Below are 18,613 nucleotides of genomic sequence, written 5' to 3'. Positions count from 1 at the left end.
TTTTTTTTAATTTCTTAATAACTTGGGTCTGTAGTTCTCAGCAGTTATAGAAGTTTTGCAGCTCTCAGCATTTACAGCTAAGAACTCTGATTTTGTATATACATTCTGAACAATAACAATAGAGCTCTATAGAAAATATGGCCAAGAAAACATTACACTGGCCATTGTATATCATATTAAACTATCTATTGCAAACCTTCTCTAAGGTATCCTGCCAGCGATCATAATGAGTTTTCCCTCTGCTTCTGTGAAATTTGATAGCCTGTTGAGCCTCAGTAACCTCATTCATAGAAAAGCAATTAGATGAGTGCAGTCTGTTTTCTTCTGTAATGCAGGCCAGATACTTTCCTCCAGAGATTTCCTATATTGAACCAAACACATAATATCTCAGTAAAAGATGTTTTCTACAAATTATGCAATCTAGCATTAACACTCTTTGGCATTTTGTTCTAATGTGGCAAGACCAAAACTGGAGGTTTTGGCAAGCCTAGACAACAGGGGGTCTGAGCCTCGCCTACCTGTGCTACTATATATGATTCTCAGGATGACCGAAAAATCCCAATTTTATGGAATTGGGAGAAATCTGTTATATATTTGGCCTTACAAACCAATGGAACAATGAAAACAAGCTTTTATGTGCTCACCTTAAGAAAATCATGAACATCTTCAATATGAAAAGTTTTACTGAGGAGACTCCCTTGTTCAGCTTTCTGTCTGTGTTTGAACTCTTCTCTTTTCTCTGCACGGCACTCCAGTCGTTTCAAGATCAGATCTTTACTTTGCTGGATGCATTCTGGAACATAAACCACCCATGATTAGATACCACAACTCCACAGGGAGAAAGTAGCATCTGCTACTGTCACACAACATAAGCTCACAGAAATCTGTTAGTGAGTGAAACAGGCAAGTAATTACCATGCAGGATTTCAAATTTGATTCTTACCCTGATGGTCTTTTTAGATGTGAACTTTTGGGTTGTTACACGGCACTTAAATCTCTGAGGTTTTTGGATCACTACCATCCTGCACCCTCCCTTTCACTGCTGCTGCTGCTTATGCGAAGGCAGTGAGTTAGTTCAGGAAACAGATTCCCACCTGCAGCACCCCAAACCTCCCCCTCCTGCTTTGGGAAGGTCCAGAAATGGCTCATTACCTAATTGCAGATATGCAAATGCTGCTGCAAGGACAGGGGCGGTAACATATGGTGAGGAGAAAAGGTCTAGAGCAGTGCTAGTTCAGATTAGCTTGAACTGGCATGCAGCCATACCAGATTTCCAAAGTGACTTGTCCAAGAACCTGCAGCAAAAGTTGTCAAGGTCCCTCCGATTTTGTGCTAGTACTGTGAAATATTTGGGACCGAGTTCTTCCCCCTTCATCTCCCCTGTAGCTCCAAGTGATTTATAAATTCATGAGTCTATCTGGACCCTGTGCGGCAGAGTGGAATCAGCGCTTCCGGTGTTCTGCCATTACTTCATGTCTCATTGCCTGTCCACCTAGGAAGAACTTTATTCTTTTCTTCCACCCACTCTGCCCCAGCCCAGTACTTCACTCCTGACACAGGCAGCTAAAGGGGAATGCAAACCACCAGCCATCTGTGGCTGCTGTCCTGCCATGACATCAAACTGCTTCAGCTATGAGAAATTGTTATGTGAAGAAATAAAGGAGTACAGTACTGTAGCACTGAGCATGTTACTTGTTCTCCATGCTAATTTATTGTGCTCATCCACAGGCTGATAATGCACTGACAAAACACTTGAAAGTGCACTGAAAGTACAGGAAAGCCTGTAATAAAAATGTCATCTGAACAAACGTAGCAACTGTTATTTTTAAACACTACTTGATTCTTTACTACTTCCTTGTTTGTTTCCTAGGAGCACAGTCTTGCTGGCTTTGTGTTCTGCTTGTGAATTATAGGTAGAGTTTAACTTACGTATTTAGAAGCTCATAAGCAAGGTCAACATAGACCCTCATGTGAAAATGCTGCACTCCAGATTCTTTTTTTTTTTTAAGCACATTTCTGTCTAAAACAAGGAGGTTGATAATGCCCTTCTGCACAGGCTGTACTAACTGTAATACATAGCAATATATAACTATAAAAACCTACTTTGCATAAAATCAAGGCTTTGACAGAGTTTTGCTTTGGAACATGAGAAACTTGACAAAACAGGGGAAAGACACCCACAGACATATGTTTATGCTTCAGGAATGTTAGTGGCTGAACCTATGCAAAGACTATGAACTAGGCATGCCAGTTTTAGGAGCAAACATCCACGAAATAATCTGTATCACAATATACATGAATTCATGAGTACCAGCAAACTATTCACATAGTTAACTGATGTTTTTAAAGTGGAGGAAGTCTGCAGCATGGGAACTCCGATCACCTTCTACATGAAATGACTGGCTTCGTAGGTGAGGGGAGAGCAGCCGGTATTGTCTACCTTGTCTTCAGCAAGGTTTTTGACAGTCTCCTGTTAGATCCTCATAGAGAAGGGGATGATGTAGAGGGTGGATGAGCAGACAGTGAGATGGATTGAAAACTTGCACAAAGTCCACCTGGAAGCCTGTAGTGAGTGGTGTACCCCAGGGGTCAATACTGGGTCCAATCCTGCTCAGTATCTTCACTAATGACCAGGATGATGGGGGCAGACTGCACCCTCAGCAAGCTTGCAGAGGTCATAAAAAATGGGAGGAGTGGCTGATACCCCAGAGGGTCACGCTGCCATCCACAAGGCCCTTGACAAACTAGAGAAATGGGCTGACACAAATCTCATGAAGTTCAACAATAGGAAGCGCAAAGTCCTGCACCTGGGGAGGTACAACCCCAGGTACCAGCACATGCTGAGGGCCACTCAGCTGGAAAGCAGCTTGGCAGGAAAGGATCTGGGGATTCTGGTGGACACTGGGTTGGACGTGAAGCAGCAATGTGCCCTTGTTGGAAAGAAGGGGAACCGTATGCTGGGCTGCATTAAGAGTGTTGCCAGCAGGTGGAGGGAGATGAGCCTTGCCCTCTACTCAGCACTGGTGAGACCACACCTGGAGTGCTGGGTCCAAGACAAGAGACACGGACAGACTGAGGAAGTCCAACAAAGGGCCACGAAGATGATGAAGGGACTGGAGCATCTGTCCCTATGAGGAAAGGCTGAGACACCTAGGGCTGTTCAGTCTGGAGAAGAGAAGGCTCAGGGGGATCTTACCAATGTATATAAATACCTGGAAGGAGGGTACAAAGAGGACAGAGCCAGGCTCTTTTCTGTGGTGCCCAGTGACAGGACCAGAGGCAGTGGGCACACATTGAAACATGGGATGTTCCCTGTGAACATCAGGAAACACTTTTCTACTGTGAGGCTGACTGAGCACTTGTACAGGTTGCCCAGGGAGGTTGCAGAGTCTCCATCCTTGGAGATGTTCAAAAACCATCCGGATATAGTCGGCTGTGATTGACCCTGCTGGAGCAGGAGGGGTAGACTACATGACCTCCAGAGGTCCCTTCCAATCTCCACCATTCTGTGATTCTGTGAATTGCTGACCATGAGATATGGGACAATTTATCAACACAAAGCCTGAATGTGAATGAGCAGCCCTGCAGCAAGACTACACTGCAACAAGACTACATTCATTCTGACTATTCAGTTCACGGAACTCTAATCCTGATATCATTTTGCTAGGACAAGTTTCTTTAAATACGCCCACATGTAGCAGAAATATTTCTAGAAAATGTGTGAGAGTAAAATACTTCTCACTGTTTTCCTTTTGGCTGAAGGTGTCCTATAATATTCCATGAGTGCTGATGGGAAGCACTGAGCCTATACAGCACCTATCAGGGAAGCTGGGGGTATGTTTCTCAACACGTTGGGCGTTAGGTAACATGCAAAGTGACACAGGGAGAACCTTAAATCTGTTGGTCAGTCAGCTGAGACTTTCTTATAATTGCGTACAGATAGGCAATGTGAAAGGCTGTAAGAGGAAGAAGAAAAGACTTAATTTTTAAAGTATTTTAGTACTATTTTTATTTTATAATAAAGGACAGGTTTATCTGAAGATCATAAGCCTTAAAATTATTTTTTCACAAGAGCGATAGCACAACTATGTTCTGTGCATCTTCTGGCTCCACATGCTAGCAGGAGATCATAAGACAGTATTCTGCACATCCACAGCTATTCTGTCTCTAACATTAGTCAGTATCACCAAAAATGTCAAGTATGTGAACCGTAAATGGAGAAATCTCACAAATATTTGTAACAAATGTGACTCTTCTTCAATCTTCAAATTAATGAAGGTATAGATTATGTGAACTGTAGAGTAAGTTCATAGTAACGCCTGACACAAGATCTAGAAGGCTTGAAGCCAAAGTTTCTACTCTAAGCATCCACCCTTCACAGTAATAGTGTTCCTGGCCAATTTATCAATATCTTTTTAAAACAGAGGGGTAAAAGCTCTAATTTTTTTACTATTTAATACAATAATGAGAATTCACACCCATATTTGTTAAGTCATGAGCTCCAGTCTAAGTACTCACCATTGCTGAAATGTGCCAGCTGTTCCCAGAAGGCTCTGTGCAGATCCGTTAGAAGTTCTTCCTTTTGTCGGACTGAGAGATTATTCTTTACAGTTAAATGGTCCAGAATATTTGATACAGTATTTAATCTACACTTGCACTCTTCTGGTATATAGGACTTCAGTGAATCGATCATTTTCACCATAAACTCCCAGTGGAATAACCTTTCCTGAATGTCCTAAAACAAAGATTAAAAAGTCCTGTTTAGAAGCCAAGAATGGGTCTTCGGCTGTAATTGTCTTTTCTTTGAATTATTCATTCCCAAACTGTGCAGAAAACCAAGGAGGTTTCTCAAGACCATATGAATAACAATCTTTGTGTACTTAAATACTTCTGAAAACCTTGACTGGTGTAGGATAGCAGTGGGTTTATCACATGTTCAGTTGCAAGAGCTGGTCTAAAACTACTGGTGTTTTTCATTATTTGCAGCTGTCAGGAAGACACTGAGGCAGGAAAAGACAACAACAAGCTTGCAGAACAAACTTAAATACTCAATGGGAAAGATGGACAGAAGGGCAACATGGAAATCCTGGGCCGCTTTTCAAGATACTATAGAGCACACCAGTATGGGCCTTCATTTTGAAATGAGGACACCTATCTGATTTTGATACTGCTGGGATTCCTTCAAGTACATGGTCAGCTGGAGTTCAATAAATAAACTAAGAATTAGTATAATTGCCTATGGCCAAGCAGCTTTCATTGCAGTGTTAAAGAAGCCCAGGGTTACAGCAGGGAGCAAGATTTCCTGGGTGAAACTGCAACTCCCTTAGACAATGCTGCAAGGTTGGAAAGAGGACTACTGACAACTACTAGAGTTAGCAGAGACACACAGACAATGACCTTTGCAATGAGATGCAAGCATCACAGTAGTGACTTCAGGTAGGAATATGTCCTGTATCTGTATCCAGACATCTCATGTGAAGTCTGCCCATCTGAAGGAATTTACTGTACAGTAGCCTGGTATGTGTCAAGTGTGATCACCTGCAAAGACTGTTTTCACACCTGGCCAGCCCAGTTTACTTAGCTGCTCCAATGCAAAACTAACAAGCTAATAATTACTGTACCTGTTTATTAGTAAGCCAAATAAAGCTAGCTATCCATTTATTCTTCAAATTATTAATAATGCAGCAGGCCAGACTCTGATTGTACTGTTAATCTATACATTCCAAGTAATTCTTTCAGTATACCCTCTGCAAAGGAAATAAATGACCCATTAGATTTAACACAACATAAAACACAGTGCTGATGCATTTATAAACACATTTCTCCTCTCTTAAGACCATATCACTAAGAGATGTTAAGGGTTTTCAATTCCAGTTAAAGTCATTGGACACACAGAATCACCCTCAAATTTTCCTCAAAGTGGAATAAATACTTTGAAGAAAAAGAAATGTCCTAACACTCAGGGTAATGATTTTCCTTCATCATTAGATCTGGTGCTCTTGCTCCTGGCTCATTGGCAGCATTAATAATATCATGTTTTTCCTAACATGACTGCCTAAATGGTATTTTCAGAATTAGATCTCAAGTGCAGAGAGTTCACCCTCCTGTAAGTCTTCATAAACTGCAACATAAGTTGAACTCTTTGCAACAAAGCTGAAAGAGACAACCGGGGTAAGCAGCCTACATCATTCCTAAGGCAGGACTGGCAGACTCTGTACACTTGCATCATGCTTTGTGTTCAGATTGACTAAATCTCTCTCAACTTTTCTTTCTTTTTGTACTTTACCATTGCCTGCAAATCTTGAGATTCACTTAATAAGCTTTCTACTGCAATCATCTTCTCGGTCAGATCCATCGTTATCTTTGCTGCTTTGGCACTTGAGCATTTTGATTGGTCCAAAAAAGCCTGCTGGGCTTTGTCAGTCTGCTTCCAGAAAGCTTCCACCTGTGGAATATGAATCAAAAACCAATCTATGTTCCCTCATTAATCATCTAGTATTCCATTACAGTGAGAGGCATATGAGACTACAGAGATACAAGTCACTGAGGCTACAGACAGCTTTCAGTTATAGCAAACACTTTGCAAAGCTAAGGACCCTATTTACTATATGAAGATACATGTGTTGGTGGCATATAACCAGTAGGTCAACCCGACCTTTTTAAATGTAGTCATTCTGTACAACTCACTAAGAATTTGTTAGTTCTCCGTATATTGCATCTATAAAGCCCTATTACGTTAGTGTTAATGGGAAAACTGAAAAAGATAACAAACTGCAGCACTTTTTTTGGGGAAGTTTATTTAGCTGTAGGAGCAGGCATTCCAGTCAAACAAGATTTTTGCTAAAAAAGTGTGTTGGGTTTACATGGCAAGATTTTGGTAGTGGGGCAGGGCGGGGGGGCGGGGCTACAGGGGTGGCTTCTGTGAGAAGCTGCTAGAAGCTTCCCCTGTGTCTGATAGAGCCAATGCCAGCCGGCTCCAAGACAGACCCGCCGCTGGCCAAGGCCAAGCCAATCAGCGCCTCTGTGATAACATATTTAAGAAGGGAGAAAAAACAGTTAGAGAGAGCTTTTGCAGCCAGAGAGAGGAGTGCGAAGATGTAAGAACATCTGCAGACACCAAGGTCAGTGCAGAAGGAGGGGCAGGAGGTGCTCCAGGTGCCGGAGCAGAGATCCCCCTGCAGCCCGTGGTGAAGACCATGGTGAAGCAGGCTGTCCCCCTGCAGCCCATGGAGGGAGGACGAGGGGGTGTAGAGATTCCACCTGCAGCCCATGGAGGACCCCACGCCGGAGCAGGTGGAGGCACTCAAAGGAGGCTGTGGCCCTGTGGGAAGCCCGCGCTGGAGCAAGCTCCTGGCAGGACCTGTGGATCCGTGGAGAGAGGAGCCCACGCCAGAGCAGGTTTGCTGGCAGGACTTGTGACCCCGTGGGGGACCCACGCTGGAGCAGTCTGCTCCTGAAGGTCTGCACCCCATGGGAGAGACCCACGCTGGAGCAGTTCGTGAAGGACCATTTCCCATGGGAGGGACTCTATGCTGGAGCAGGGGATTGATGAGAGGAGTCCTCCCCCTGAGGATGAAGAAGTGGCAGAAACACCGTGTGATGAACTGACCGTAACCCCCACTCCCCGTCCCCCTGTGCCGCTGGAGGGGGCGGAGGTTGAAGCTGGGAGTGAAGTTGAGCCCAGGTGTTTTAAGATTTGATTTTGTTTCTCATTCCTCTACTCTGTTTTCCTTGGTAATAAATTAAATGAATTTCTCTCTCTCAGTTCAGTTTGTTTTGCTCGTGACGATAATTAGTGAGTGATCTCTCCTTGTCCTTATCTCGACCCACAAGCTTTTCATTGTACTTTTTCTCCCGTCTAGTGAACGAGGGGCAGTGATAGAGCTGCTCTGGTGGGCACCTGGCCCCCAGCCGGGGTCAACCCACCACAAAAAGGAAAACTGAAAATTGTCACTGTTTTTCACCATCAAAGCCTTTCACAGCAACATGCTACATAAGCACTGTATTAACTGGACTGGAATTAAGTATTTTATGCAGTATCAGCACAGTGTATGTGCCATGCAGATATATTATCATATGGATAATCTCTAGTTTTAGGGTCTGATCGCACAAACACTTAGGACTGTGCACATCTGTGAATATTCTGTGGTTTTCAATGGGATTACTAGTACACATAAAGATAAGAAATTGTATCTATCGCCAAGATTTGTATTAAGTATCTGTGAGTTTTGCAAAAAACTGTGACTATGGCATCTGTGAGTATGGCAAAAAACCTCTTTATATTACTGAGGGAAGAGTGGATTAGTTCAAGGTCCCGATTGATATGAATCTGTGTACAGGGAAATAATTTTCAATATGATGAAAAGCATCTGCTGGCATAAGAGTGACAGACCCACTGAAGGATGACTGCCGCTGGTGAATAACTGCCTCATGTTGCTCAGAGAGGCTGCCAGGGAGATTTTATGTGACTAACTCTGAAGAACTTTAAACAATCAGTTTTTCAAAGAGGAAAGTTAAATTGCAAAAGAAATCTGACATAGATGTACCATCATTACTGGGACTTCCACTATAAAGTGAAAGGCACAGAGAATCACAAGAAAGCTGAGAAAATGCCCAGTGAAGCACTCAACCATCAGACATTAAAAAATGTTAACTCCTGTATGAAAAAGGCCCAAGGCTGAGACAATGGGCTGTTTAGTTCAGGGCTGAAGTGCCACAATCAATCAGTGCAGGCAGCTCACAGAACCATCAGTCTGACTAGTCAGTCTCTCATTTTCATCAGCAGTGAATTTGCTCAAACCTCAAAAACAACACTAGGAAGAAGAGTATCTTCTAGATTACCCAGTTTACTGGAAAATAATAAGCAGAATATTCTTAACCTCCTGTTTTCTAGCCTCCAAGACACAGTGACACTACCATAGAGAGGAAAAAAAAACAACCCAAACTTCACTTTAAGAATCAAATGCCTGCTATCAAACCACATTTTTTTACAGAAAAAACATGTTAATGTATAATAATGTGCAGAGCTGCTAAGGCAAAATGTTTTGCTAAAGTAAACGTGCAAAGCATGCTAAAAGGTGATTATTTTCTTAGTAATTATTTCAGCTTTACAATGTTTTATAGTCTCTTATTACTCTCTTACTCAGTTATGGAGGATTGATGAAAACAAGGTGCTAGGATAATACTCCTAAAAGTCAGACTATACCTAGGCTTGAAATAAATCTTACCATCTGACAAGCAATGGACATTTCTCAGCTCTGAACCTAGTGCGATAAAACCGTGTTTGTATAGAAAACATATTGGCTCCCAAAGGGAGCTGGAAATACTTTGCTGGAGAAATGTAAAAATGTTTTCAGGACTCACGCACATCTGAAGTACAAACTGTGGACTAGTCAACACAACACTTAAAAATAAAAAGGCATTCCCCATCAAAAGAATAACATTAAAATAAAATTTTAGGAGAGAAAAATTGGCAAGTTACATTATCTATTATGTGCTCAGAATATTCTCTTTCTTTCCTTTCTAAGTCTTCTAGAGTCTGGTACTCGGAATTATGGGCTCCTGACATCTCAGTATTCTGGAGTCTAGAGTCAAGTTGTTTCTGTAATTCTTCAAAATCCTGGAAAAAAAAGCAAGTGATTTGTTAAAGAGAAAAACAGACATAATTTCTAAATTCAGGAGTGAATTTGTATGTGGCTCGTGGCTAAGGAAGCTGAACAAGAGTGTTCAGAAAGTTCTGTCTCTGGGTAATGCACCTCCTGCAGCAAGCAAAGAAAACTGAAGGTATATATAGCAGCTCTCAACTACACTCACTACAAATACAAACATTTCCACTAGTATGTCAGGACAATCAAGACTGTTGTCCACCTCCACTAAATTCAAGTTTTAGTAAACGGTGCTCCATGAGCTTTCATACTAATAATCCTTTGAATCTATCCACTAATATTTTTATTTTAATGCATGTGCATCTTAAATGGCAGCTATGAGTGTATACATTGTGTTTGAAAACACAGAGAGTATCCAGACATGATAATCAGACAGTATTTCCTGCAGAGCACTAGCACACCCAGATGAATACACCTGTAATGCTCATAAGGGACAAATTACAGGCTCCATGGTTATATGGGGTTTTACATTTTTTTCAGTCCTTTGAAACCAGGATGATTTTTTCTGAAAGCTAATGATACTGACAAATACATCTTCTGTCTTTACTTAGTAGCTTGGTACTGAAATAGATGATGCTTCAGTTGCTGAAACATGCCTTACATAACAAGTATTTACTTTTAATATCACACAATTTTGGGTGTCAATGCATTAACTGGATACCCTGTGTCTTAAAGAAATGTAACCAGATTTTGACAAGCTTCACAAACAATTTCATCAAAATCCCCTAATTTTTTCTTACAATGCAGAATTAAAAGAGGAAAATGCTGTTTGTGATAAATCATATAATCCTCAGTCTTGCCAATGCTGTATTACATACAGTAGTTTGCAGTCCTAATGCTTTTGCTTATTACCAATGCCTCTTTTACATGGTATCCATAATCAGCCTCATCCCTTATGTGATATCCCAACCCAAAGGCTGTCACGTTTCCAAGACATTTCTCTCCAAAATATAGGATTTAGGAATCCCATACTGACACTTAAACAACTGGCCTACTCCAGCAATTACTGCATCTAATAAACAAGATTTAGTCTTTGTCTTGCAGCAGCTCAGCTAGGCGCATGAAGACACCAATGCCGTCAAGCCTCGTTGAGGGTTAGGCTATACTGGGAAACACCCCTAATCTGTATTACCTCTGGGTTTATAATTTGAAGTCATTACCAGAAGTCCACCAGCAAAAGGGATTTACACACCAAATCTCACTTTTCATTTAGAAAATACAATCAACTTTAATACTAAACCTGAGGATTTAAGGCAGTTTTAAGGTAAAATCCATTCTGAAATAAATTATTAGGTACAATTACAGAGATTTCTGGTATTCATTCACAAATTGTGAGACTGCACAAACAAAATAAATCTCAACAACTAGAGTTTGCAAGCCAAGAGACTTTAATGCCTAAATATGAAATTCCATCTGTACGTAAGAAAAAAAAAATTCATTACTGTGAGAAGAATTAAATACTATACTAGGCTGCCCAGAGAAATGGGGGAGTCTCCTCCAGTGCACAAATTCAAGACTTGGCTTGGCAGGGCACTGGACAGTCTTGTTATTTCCTCCTTCCTACAGAAGGTTGGACCAGACGATGGCTCTCAACCCAGACTTTTCAATGACTCTAATTTGGAAAATGAAAAGTGGAACCAGTAGCAGTCCTATTTTGTTCAGTTTTGTAAAGCTTTTTTTTTTTCTTCTAATAATCTTAAAAATAGCATCGTGACTCACCTGGAATGTATATTGACTGTCAATGTATGTCATCTAGTTCAGAAGTGGAAAATGGATTTTGACACAAGTATATGGAAGAAAGAAGGATAAAGAGGGAAATAAGTATATTTCCCCTTGATAAAAAAAGCCTTGAGTATCCTTCTGGTACTTTATTTCCTGCTACTTTATTATCAGTAATGACACATGGGACCAGACAAAGACCTGATAATTAGAAATTTTTTAGTCTGAGTGAGTAAGGTTCACAATGTTCTGTTTGCTTGAATGGATTCAACTACAAAATACTTTTATTCTTAACAGACTGGACACATCACTGTCCTGATCACCTCATACAACAACAAAGAGAAAATGCATACAAGGTAATGGAGAGAATCAACTAACAAGGGAGTTTCTTTGCATTTCTTCTGAATGAGATTACAAAAATTACATTGCTGTTTAAAAGGAGTAGGTGAGATAGCCTGCTGTGGCAGCTTGCACCAACAGGTGGGATTAACTCTTATTTTCTCTGGTCTTAAATATTAATCAACAAAAACACTTACATTTTCCTGAATTAAAAGGATCTTCTTGAACAAATCATCGGTAATCTTCTTTTTATGATAAAAGTCTGTGAGGTATATTTTGAGAACCTGAATAAACATCTATTTAAAAGGAAGGAAACAAAACCCAGGGTAAGTGCCTGTTCAACATCGTAAGGATCTTTGTGATAACTTTTGTTGATTTAAATCAATAAGACTATAGTGAATCATAAGCAAAATAACAGAAACATCATCAGCAACTCTGCAGTACTTCCATTGTGAAAAATTCTTTGGCTTTGGTTTCAGTAAGGTACTAGAAGATGGTGTTATGTTCTAACAAGGACAAGGATATAATCTTATCTATCCTTGTAACCAGACTGACACATTTGAAACTGCCCTTTAATGGAGAAAATGCAGATCAGTTAAAAATGGAAAGCCCATTTTTCTAAAGTTTAATGAATCCCTAAACTGAAAGATTCATTACTATGATTTCAACTGCAGTTGGCCAAATAAAGTATCAAACATTTTTATATACAATACAAAAGTAACCCTCTTAAGTTCTAGGTACCTTCTCTTACAAAAAATACACCTATTTTCCAGTTGTGTGCTTTATTTTCCTTTTTCTTCTTTTTTTTTAAAAGATTGTAATACTCGTGTCATCAAAAAGATGTTTTTGAACACTGGGATAAGTTTTGCTTAACCTCTTCTCCTCTCACCTCGATTAGAGTGTAAGACAATTCACTTTATTATTAACTGCTGCAGCATTTTCCAACATGAAGACGAAAATATGTGAAATTCAACAGCCACCTGCCTGTTACTCATGTACTTGAAAACAGATGATGCAGAAGTTGCCCACTTTAAACATGTAAAAACATAAACACCACCATATTTACATATGCAAACAGTTATTGAAGCCAACATTTAATCTGAGCAAAATCTGGAAAGTTTGTTGAGGAGCTGATTAAAGTTGAGTAGAAGAGAAAATGGTAAAGCAGTCCTGTTTTGGATCTCACTTGCCAAAGTTTTGGATAGGAGTTTAGCAAGTTTTGAACACACAACACCAAGATACCACACACTGTAAAAAGGGAGAAAAAAATAATTCAGGAAAACACTGAAGGATGAGTATATGTTCCTTTTTCCTAGACCTGACGCTACAAAAGACTGACTCTGAGATCAGAGAAAGCAGAGTGGAAAAGGAAAAAGGTATTCTCTAAACTGATTTTTTTTCCCTGCTAGTGAAAACACACAGCTATTCAAAGCTTCAGCTAAAGGTCAAAGTCATCTGCCTTTTGTGGCAATTTCTGGTGGGCCACCGAGTAGGTTAAATGCTCATTTTCTCAGTGTTTCTGTGATTACATCACCATGTTGTTAACTTATCTGCATTTACAAATGGATGATTAACTTTGAGATCAAGTTCAACCTTCTCTAGTCAAAGCTAAATTTCGTTCTGAAATCTGATCTCAAGTTCCCTTCCTCATCTACTTAGATGGGAATAAATCCCATCAGAAGAGAAGCTGCTTTCCAGGTTTATTTCCATGCTTCCTCTGTTGGATTGTGTAGAAATTTGTTCAGAAAATCCCAGAACAGAAATGTTCTCACTGCATTTAACAAATTGTATCAGAAATGACCAATCTGTTTAAACAGAGGTAGGGAAAGCAGTGGAGGAGAAAGCTATATATTTTATGTCCAGCTTTATATTAATTGAGCTAAAATTCAGTAATGGTAATGATTTTGTCCTTGATCATAAATAGTCACCATAAACAATTATATATATCCATTTTTAGTTTGTTTTGGTTTTTTTTTTTCTTTGTCAGCTTTGGGTGCTGTGACTTGATATAGTTAGGTATCTATGGTTTTAATGGGTACTTTAATTCCTCTGTCATACAAAATCTAGACTATTGTACCTATGACAATGGTATCGATTCAGTTGAACTGAATTTTCCATTTTATTCAAAGGACTTGGAGTCCTTGAAGTGGCTATGCAGAAGCATTATACTTAAAACATAAACTCATCTATTAATTTTTTTTATTATTATTTTTATGACCCTCAAGTGCTGGAGTAAAGTTTTAAACCAATTTTTTATATTATCCAGTCCGACTTCCTGTATTTCACAGTCCAATATATTCCATTATATTTTACTCCTTTGTGAAGCTCATATATATGCAGAACAGAGAGAAAAAATAAAGAGAATACTGTAAAGATGCAACTCTGCTACACTACTTTCCAGCTAGTTGGTAGTTTGTTATTCCTAAACTGATATTCAGCTACGATGTTCAAAACAAACAGCTATAAATGAAATATGAGTACCTACCACATGTTTTTCTTTTCTGAGTTCAGTATCAAGAAGCATGAGATCTTTTAACATAAGACTGCAAAGGCAGAGCTTAACATCAAAGCTAAAACAAAGATACAAAAAGTATTAATATCAATCTAAGAGAAGGTCACATAAAAGAGCAACACCGTATAATAGTTTAATCTAATCACTAAATTCTCCTAAAAGCATTGCTCCTAGAACACCAGTCAAGTCACTTTATTTCTACATTGTCTTCTCTTCCAGATAAAATACCTCTATATAAAAGTAAGCAAAACAAAATAGTGCTTTAACAAAGTTGGAGTTGCAGCTCCCTTTAGAAAAAAGCAAGGTAAGTATCAGCATGAGTGACTACAACAAAAGGAAAACAAAGCTTTAAATTAAAACAGCTATAATAAGAGTGGGCATTCTGAAAATATTCTTCATTACTAGTACCCTCCCCAGCCCCCACAGTGACAAAAACACGATTTTCTTTATTCTTGCTAATGAGACTACAGACAAGTATGTATTCACCTAGGGTTATCTCACTGTTGTGTAGCTGAAAGAAAATCAGAGCTGATAATCCATTTTGATTAGCTCTGCCTGCTCATCACTGGAGTCTCTGAGAAAGGATCATTTTCCCACAATATGACATGAGTGGTTCCCATTAAAATGCCCCTTGCTGTTCTCAAGGTACCTGTTGTGTGACTTGACGTTGTTCAGTGCAGAGGACTCCATCCGCAGCTGAACACGCCACTCCATGCGTGAACTGAGCATACGAGCCAAACCAAAGGGATCTCTTTATTATAACACTGATGTACCTTTTACGAGACTGCTTTTGCCAAACTTCTGCTTCCCAGAATTGCATAAAAAACAGACTTTCAATATAAAACATGATCTATTTCTTCAGTCTCCTCAAACACTTTTTAGGGTTATACACAGATAGTACTCTTTCTATGTGGTGAATGTATGCGTTCAAGCTCAGCCTCTGGTTTACATCAGACCTTTAGCGATTGTTCTGAAAACCACTGGGGCACGTTAGGAAATGACCAAACACAAGGGCAGGCTTACTGCTTACCTCTCACACATTAGCACTTCAGGGAAGCTGGTCACCTTGAGGAAGGCTCGAGCCTGAAATCTGTCATCGCTTGTTGTGGAATGTATTGTTGTGGAGGAACTGCAGTCCTCCTTGCCTCCCTGGCTGAGGGATCCCAGGCTGCCTGACGTAGATGTCTCCATGACCTGATTAGGTAGAGCCGCCTGCTTTGGATTCTCATGCAAAGATGGATTCGATGAACCATCGGCCAAAGGCTACAATCAAAGAAAATTTACAAGGTCAATTAATACAACACAATAAGGAGATAAACATCTCATCAATTTGCAGTGCCTGCTTTCAAGTGAAAAATTAAACAACATACACAGCAAAAGTGTTTCTACATAAACTAAGATTCATCATACCGACGGGTTTCTGCATTGCCAGGAAAAGCATTCTTCTGTGGTGGTTATCTGCTTGGTGCATGCTTTCTTACTGCAGGGCAGATCCTTGTGGGTTTTTTCTTATGTGTCCTTGGACAGACCCAACTTCCATTAATGTTAATGGGAAGAAAAAGTCTCTTGACTGCAGTGAAAATTGACCGGACACCATGTAAAGCACTGCAGGCTTCAGGGGGAGCTGAAAGCAGCTGATGCCTTACAGAATAAGCCCTGAGTCAATGGACTATAAACAAAGATCCCTATGAAGCAGACTGGCAGTACTTGACTCTGCAATTTACTCTGACACAGAATGATTGTCATTAATTTTTACAAGTAGAATCTAAAACCTTACCCTAAATTTCTGGTTGATGGGATAGATCACTTTTGCCTTTAATGCAAATGCCGTGACGTTACTGTTCAGAGGAGACTCACTTTCCTGTACGGAAAAGAACAGAAAACCATTTGGGAACAGCAGTGGACCTGACTGTTGTTCACTGTAAGTACTGCATGCCCCTTTCAGTTACACAACTTAGAAATTCCTATTGATAAGTAACTTTTTGTTAGATAAGTAACTTTTTGTTTTAGTAGAAACAATGTCAATTGTTTCTACTTTGGCATAACAAGTCTTCTCATAAGACTCATTCAAAGTATGAAGCCCAGAAAAGAGAATTCTGTCATTACCACTGATCCAAAATGTTTTTACTCCTGCAAGGGAAAATAGGCAATAGCTGGTATTCACAAGTTATTTTCATTTTGCTTTTTCCCCCCTCTTTAGCAGCAACTAAAGATTTCAGATGAGAGACTGGAATTATCTTAATAATAGAAACTACTAAAGGATAAGCTCCACAGATATCATCATGGCTATAAATTCTGACTTCCGATTTAAATAAAGAAACAATAGATTAAACAAAGCTAGTCATTTTTTCCAGGAAGAACTTTTATAGTACAATCCTTACCTATAATCTAAAGAAAATACCAACGTTCTCCCAAAGAACTTTTTATAGATAATGCATTCTTTTCATACAATCTGCTGTATCACGTAATCTGACTTTCTGCTTCTCCTCTTTCCTAGCCACTGCTTTATGCACTGGAACAATGGAATAATCAGCTTTGTTTTGTGAGGTTACATATGGCTTAATAAAAGGTTGGCTACAAGCAACAGATAGAATGTTTAAAGCTAAGCTTTAGGAGATTTCCTACTCTAATCTTTTTTGTTTTCTCAGATGAAATGAAAGAATCTGATCTGTCAAAACTCAATTTTCTTTATGTAGATTTTTCTAGGAAATATCAAAGCACTCACAGAGTCTAAAATTAGAGACGGAAAGAGACGAGCAAATTACATCATTCATTAGACTCTTTTATCATTGCACTTTTTCATCTCCATTTCATTTATTTCCAGAATTCCTTTTTGGATTCACTGATAAAGTTAAAAGCATGGGGTCAGCGTGTAAAAAACTTGCTCATATTGAGCACTCCCACTGCTGCAGTACATATTCAGGGACAGAAGCCATCAAATCCATTGCTCTACAATGGCTTGAGGCAGAGCAGGTCCACTCTAACGCCATAAAGCTGTATCGCAGTGTGCTAGAACTAACACATTCTGCTTCTCAGCAGGCACGAGTAATACACAGTTATTATTAATATGGTAATTATGGTATTATTGCAATGTGGAAGGTCTCAGAACGAAAATACTTGTTTTTCTGAAGTGCTCTAACCTAACTAAAAGCATTCTGCATCTATGCTTCTTCATGAACTGTCACTTTGATGCTAGTAGCAGCAAAAGCCTCTGGGAATGGGAACAAATGAATATTAAAAAAAACCAAACCCAAAACCAAATTCAGTAGTTAGACAAATAGGTGTGAGAAAGTCCCTTCAAATAACAAGGTTACTTCTTAATGTGTTTAAATGAGCTACCGTGTTTGGGAAATGGATATAGTTGTTAATGATCACCTTTAAAAGGCTGTGATCCCATTGCAAAAGGACTGGTAATATGCATAAAGTTATATCATTGCATAAGTTCTCCCACAGGACTTACACTCCAAAAGAGAATTTAATCCATGCTCACTTGTTATGCTGTACTTTATTCAAGCAAAATGACCAACCATGATTTGTCACCATTCTTGATCACAAAATTGAAATGAAGATTAGTTACATGTCAGTATTTAACCCAACAGTAAAATGTTTACAATATCGTCTATCTTCTTTTTGTCTTGAAACTAGTTCTTGTTACAAGCTAAGCACCAGACTGGCTGGTTTTAATCGACATTTTCTGTATGTATTTAATTTATGTATAACAGACTGAATGAGTTAACTAAACGGCACATTTTTTTAATGTGCAGTTTAACTCAAAACCTTTAGTTTCACCAAAAGCAGTCAAATCAGCTTTGGGTGAAAGGCAGTGATCTAACAACTACACAGTAGGACTGGTTCTCAAGTTATTTTGAGATCATCACACACAAATAAAAGTTAATTGAATTTTTGATTAAGGGTGGGTTAAGTTTGTACCTTCTACTACTTTTCTTTCCAAATTGTTTCTCTAATTGTCCTTGAATCCCAGCTAACCACACTGGTGTTGCAGTACTTGTGGTCATTTGAACTCTACACTGTATCTTCAACTGGTACCTGATGGGAGAACTTCCTATGCAAAAAAGCCATCAAAGATGCTGCTGTTCGCAAAAATCCTCATTTTACTTCATTTATTCTTTCTTTCTCCATTGATCTACTCAGTCCAACTGAGAGTTGGATCCTCTAAGAAGGCTCTAGAAAAAGAAGTATTTGTTCCAGATTGCACCTGATGAGGGAACTTTGTTACTGTCAAAGTTTCTTTAATAAATCTCCTTTCCCAGGAAAGAATCCACTATAAACTATCAGCACTGATTTCAGTACTTAAGAACTTTTTCTTATGTCAATAGTGTTAACTTTTCCCACCAGCCTTTTGAAATTAAGGACAATG

At 39.3% G+C, this 18,613-nt stretch overlaps 1 protein-coding gene across 2 annotated transcripts in view; it reads right to left on the bottom strand.

Moving 5' to 3' along the window:
- EVC (EvC ciliary complex subunit 1) overlaps nucleotides 1-18,613 on the bottom strand; it is a 57,982-nt gene that overhangs the window by 35,103 nt on the left and 4,266 nt on the right. For both annotated transcript variants that reach the window (XM_075752514.1, XM_075752513.1), the window contains exons 3-10: nucleotides 16,013-16,096; nucleotides 15,266-15,498; nucleotides 14,209-14,293; nucleotides 11,921-12,019; nucleotides 9,482-9,619; nucleotides 6,287-6,445; nucleotides 4,519-4,735; nucleotides 645-793 (exon numbers count right to left, since the gene is read on the bottom strand). In XM_075752514.1, coding sequence (XP_075608629.1) covers nucleotides 645-793; nucleotides 4,519-4,735; nucleotides 6,287-6,445; nucleotides 9,482-9,619; nucleotides 11,921-12,019; nucleotides 14,209-14,293; nucleotides 15,266-15,498; nucleotides 16,013-16,096 — 1,164 coding nt within the window. The remainder of the gene's footprint in view (nucleotides 1-644; nucleotides 794-4,518; nucleotides 4,736-6,286; nucleotides 6,446-9,481; nucleotides 9,620-11,920; nucleotides 12,020-14,208; nucleotides 14,294-15,265; nucleotides 15,499-16,012; nucleotides 16,097-18,613) is intronic.

Source organism: Balearica regulorum, chromosome 4, assembly GCF_011004875.1.
Source record: "Balearica regulorum gibbericeps isolate bBalReg1 chromosome 4, bBalReg1.pri, whole genome shotgun sequence".
In the NCBI taxonomy this organism is placed as follows: Eukaryota; Metazoa; Chordata; class Aves; order Gruiformes; family Gruidae; genus Balearica; species Balearica regulorum.
The sequence above is the reverse complement of the archived record's forward strand: the minus strand, read 5'-3'. Positions and strand labels throughout refer to the sequence as shown.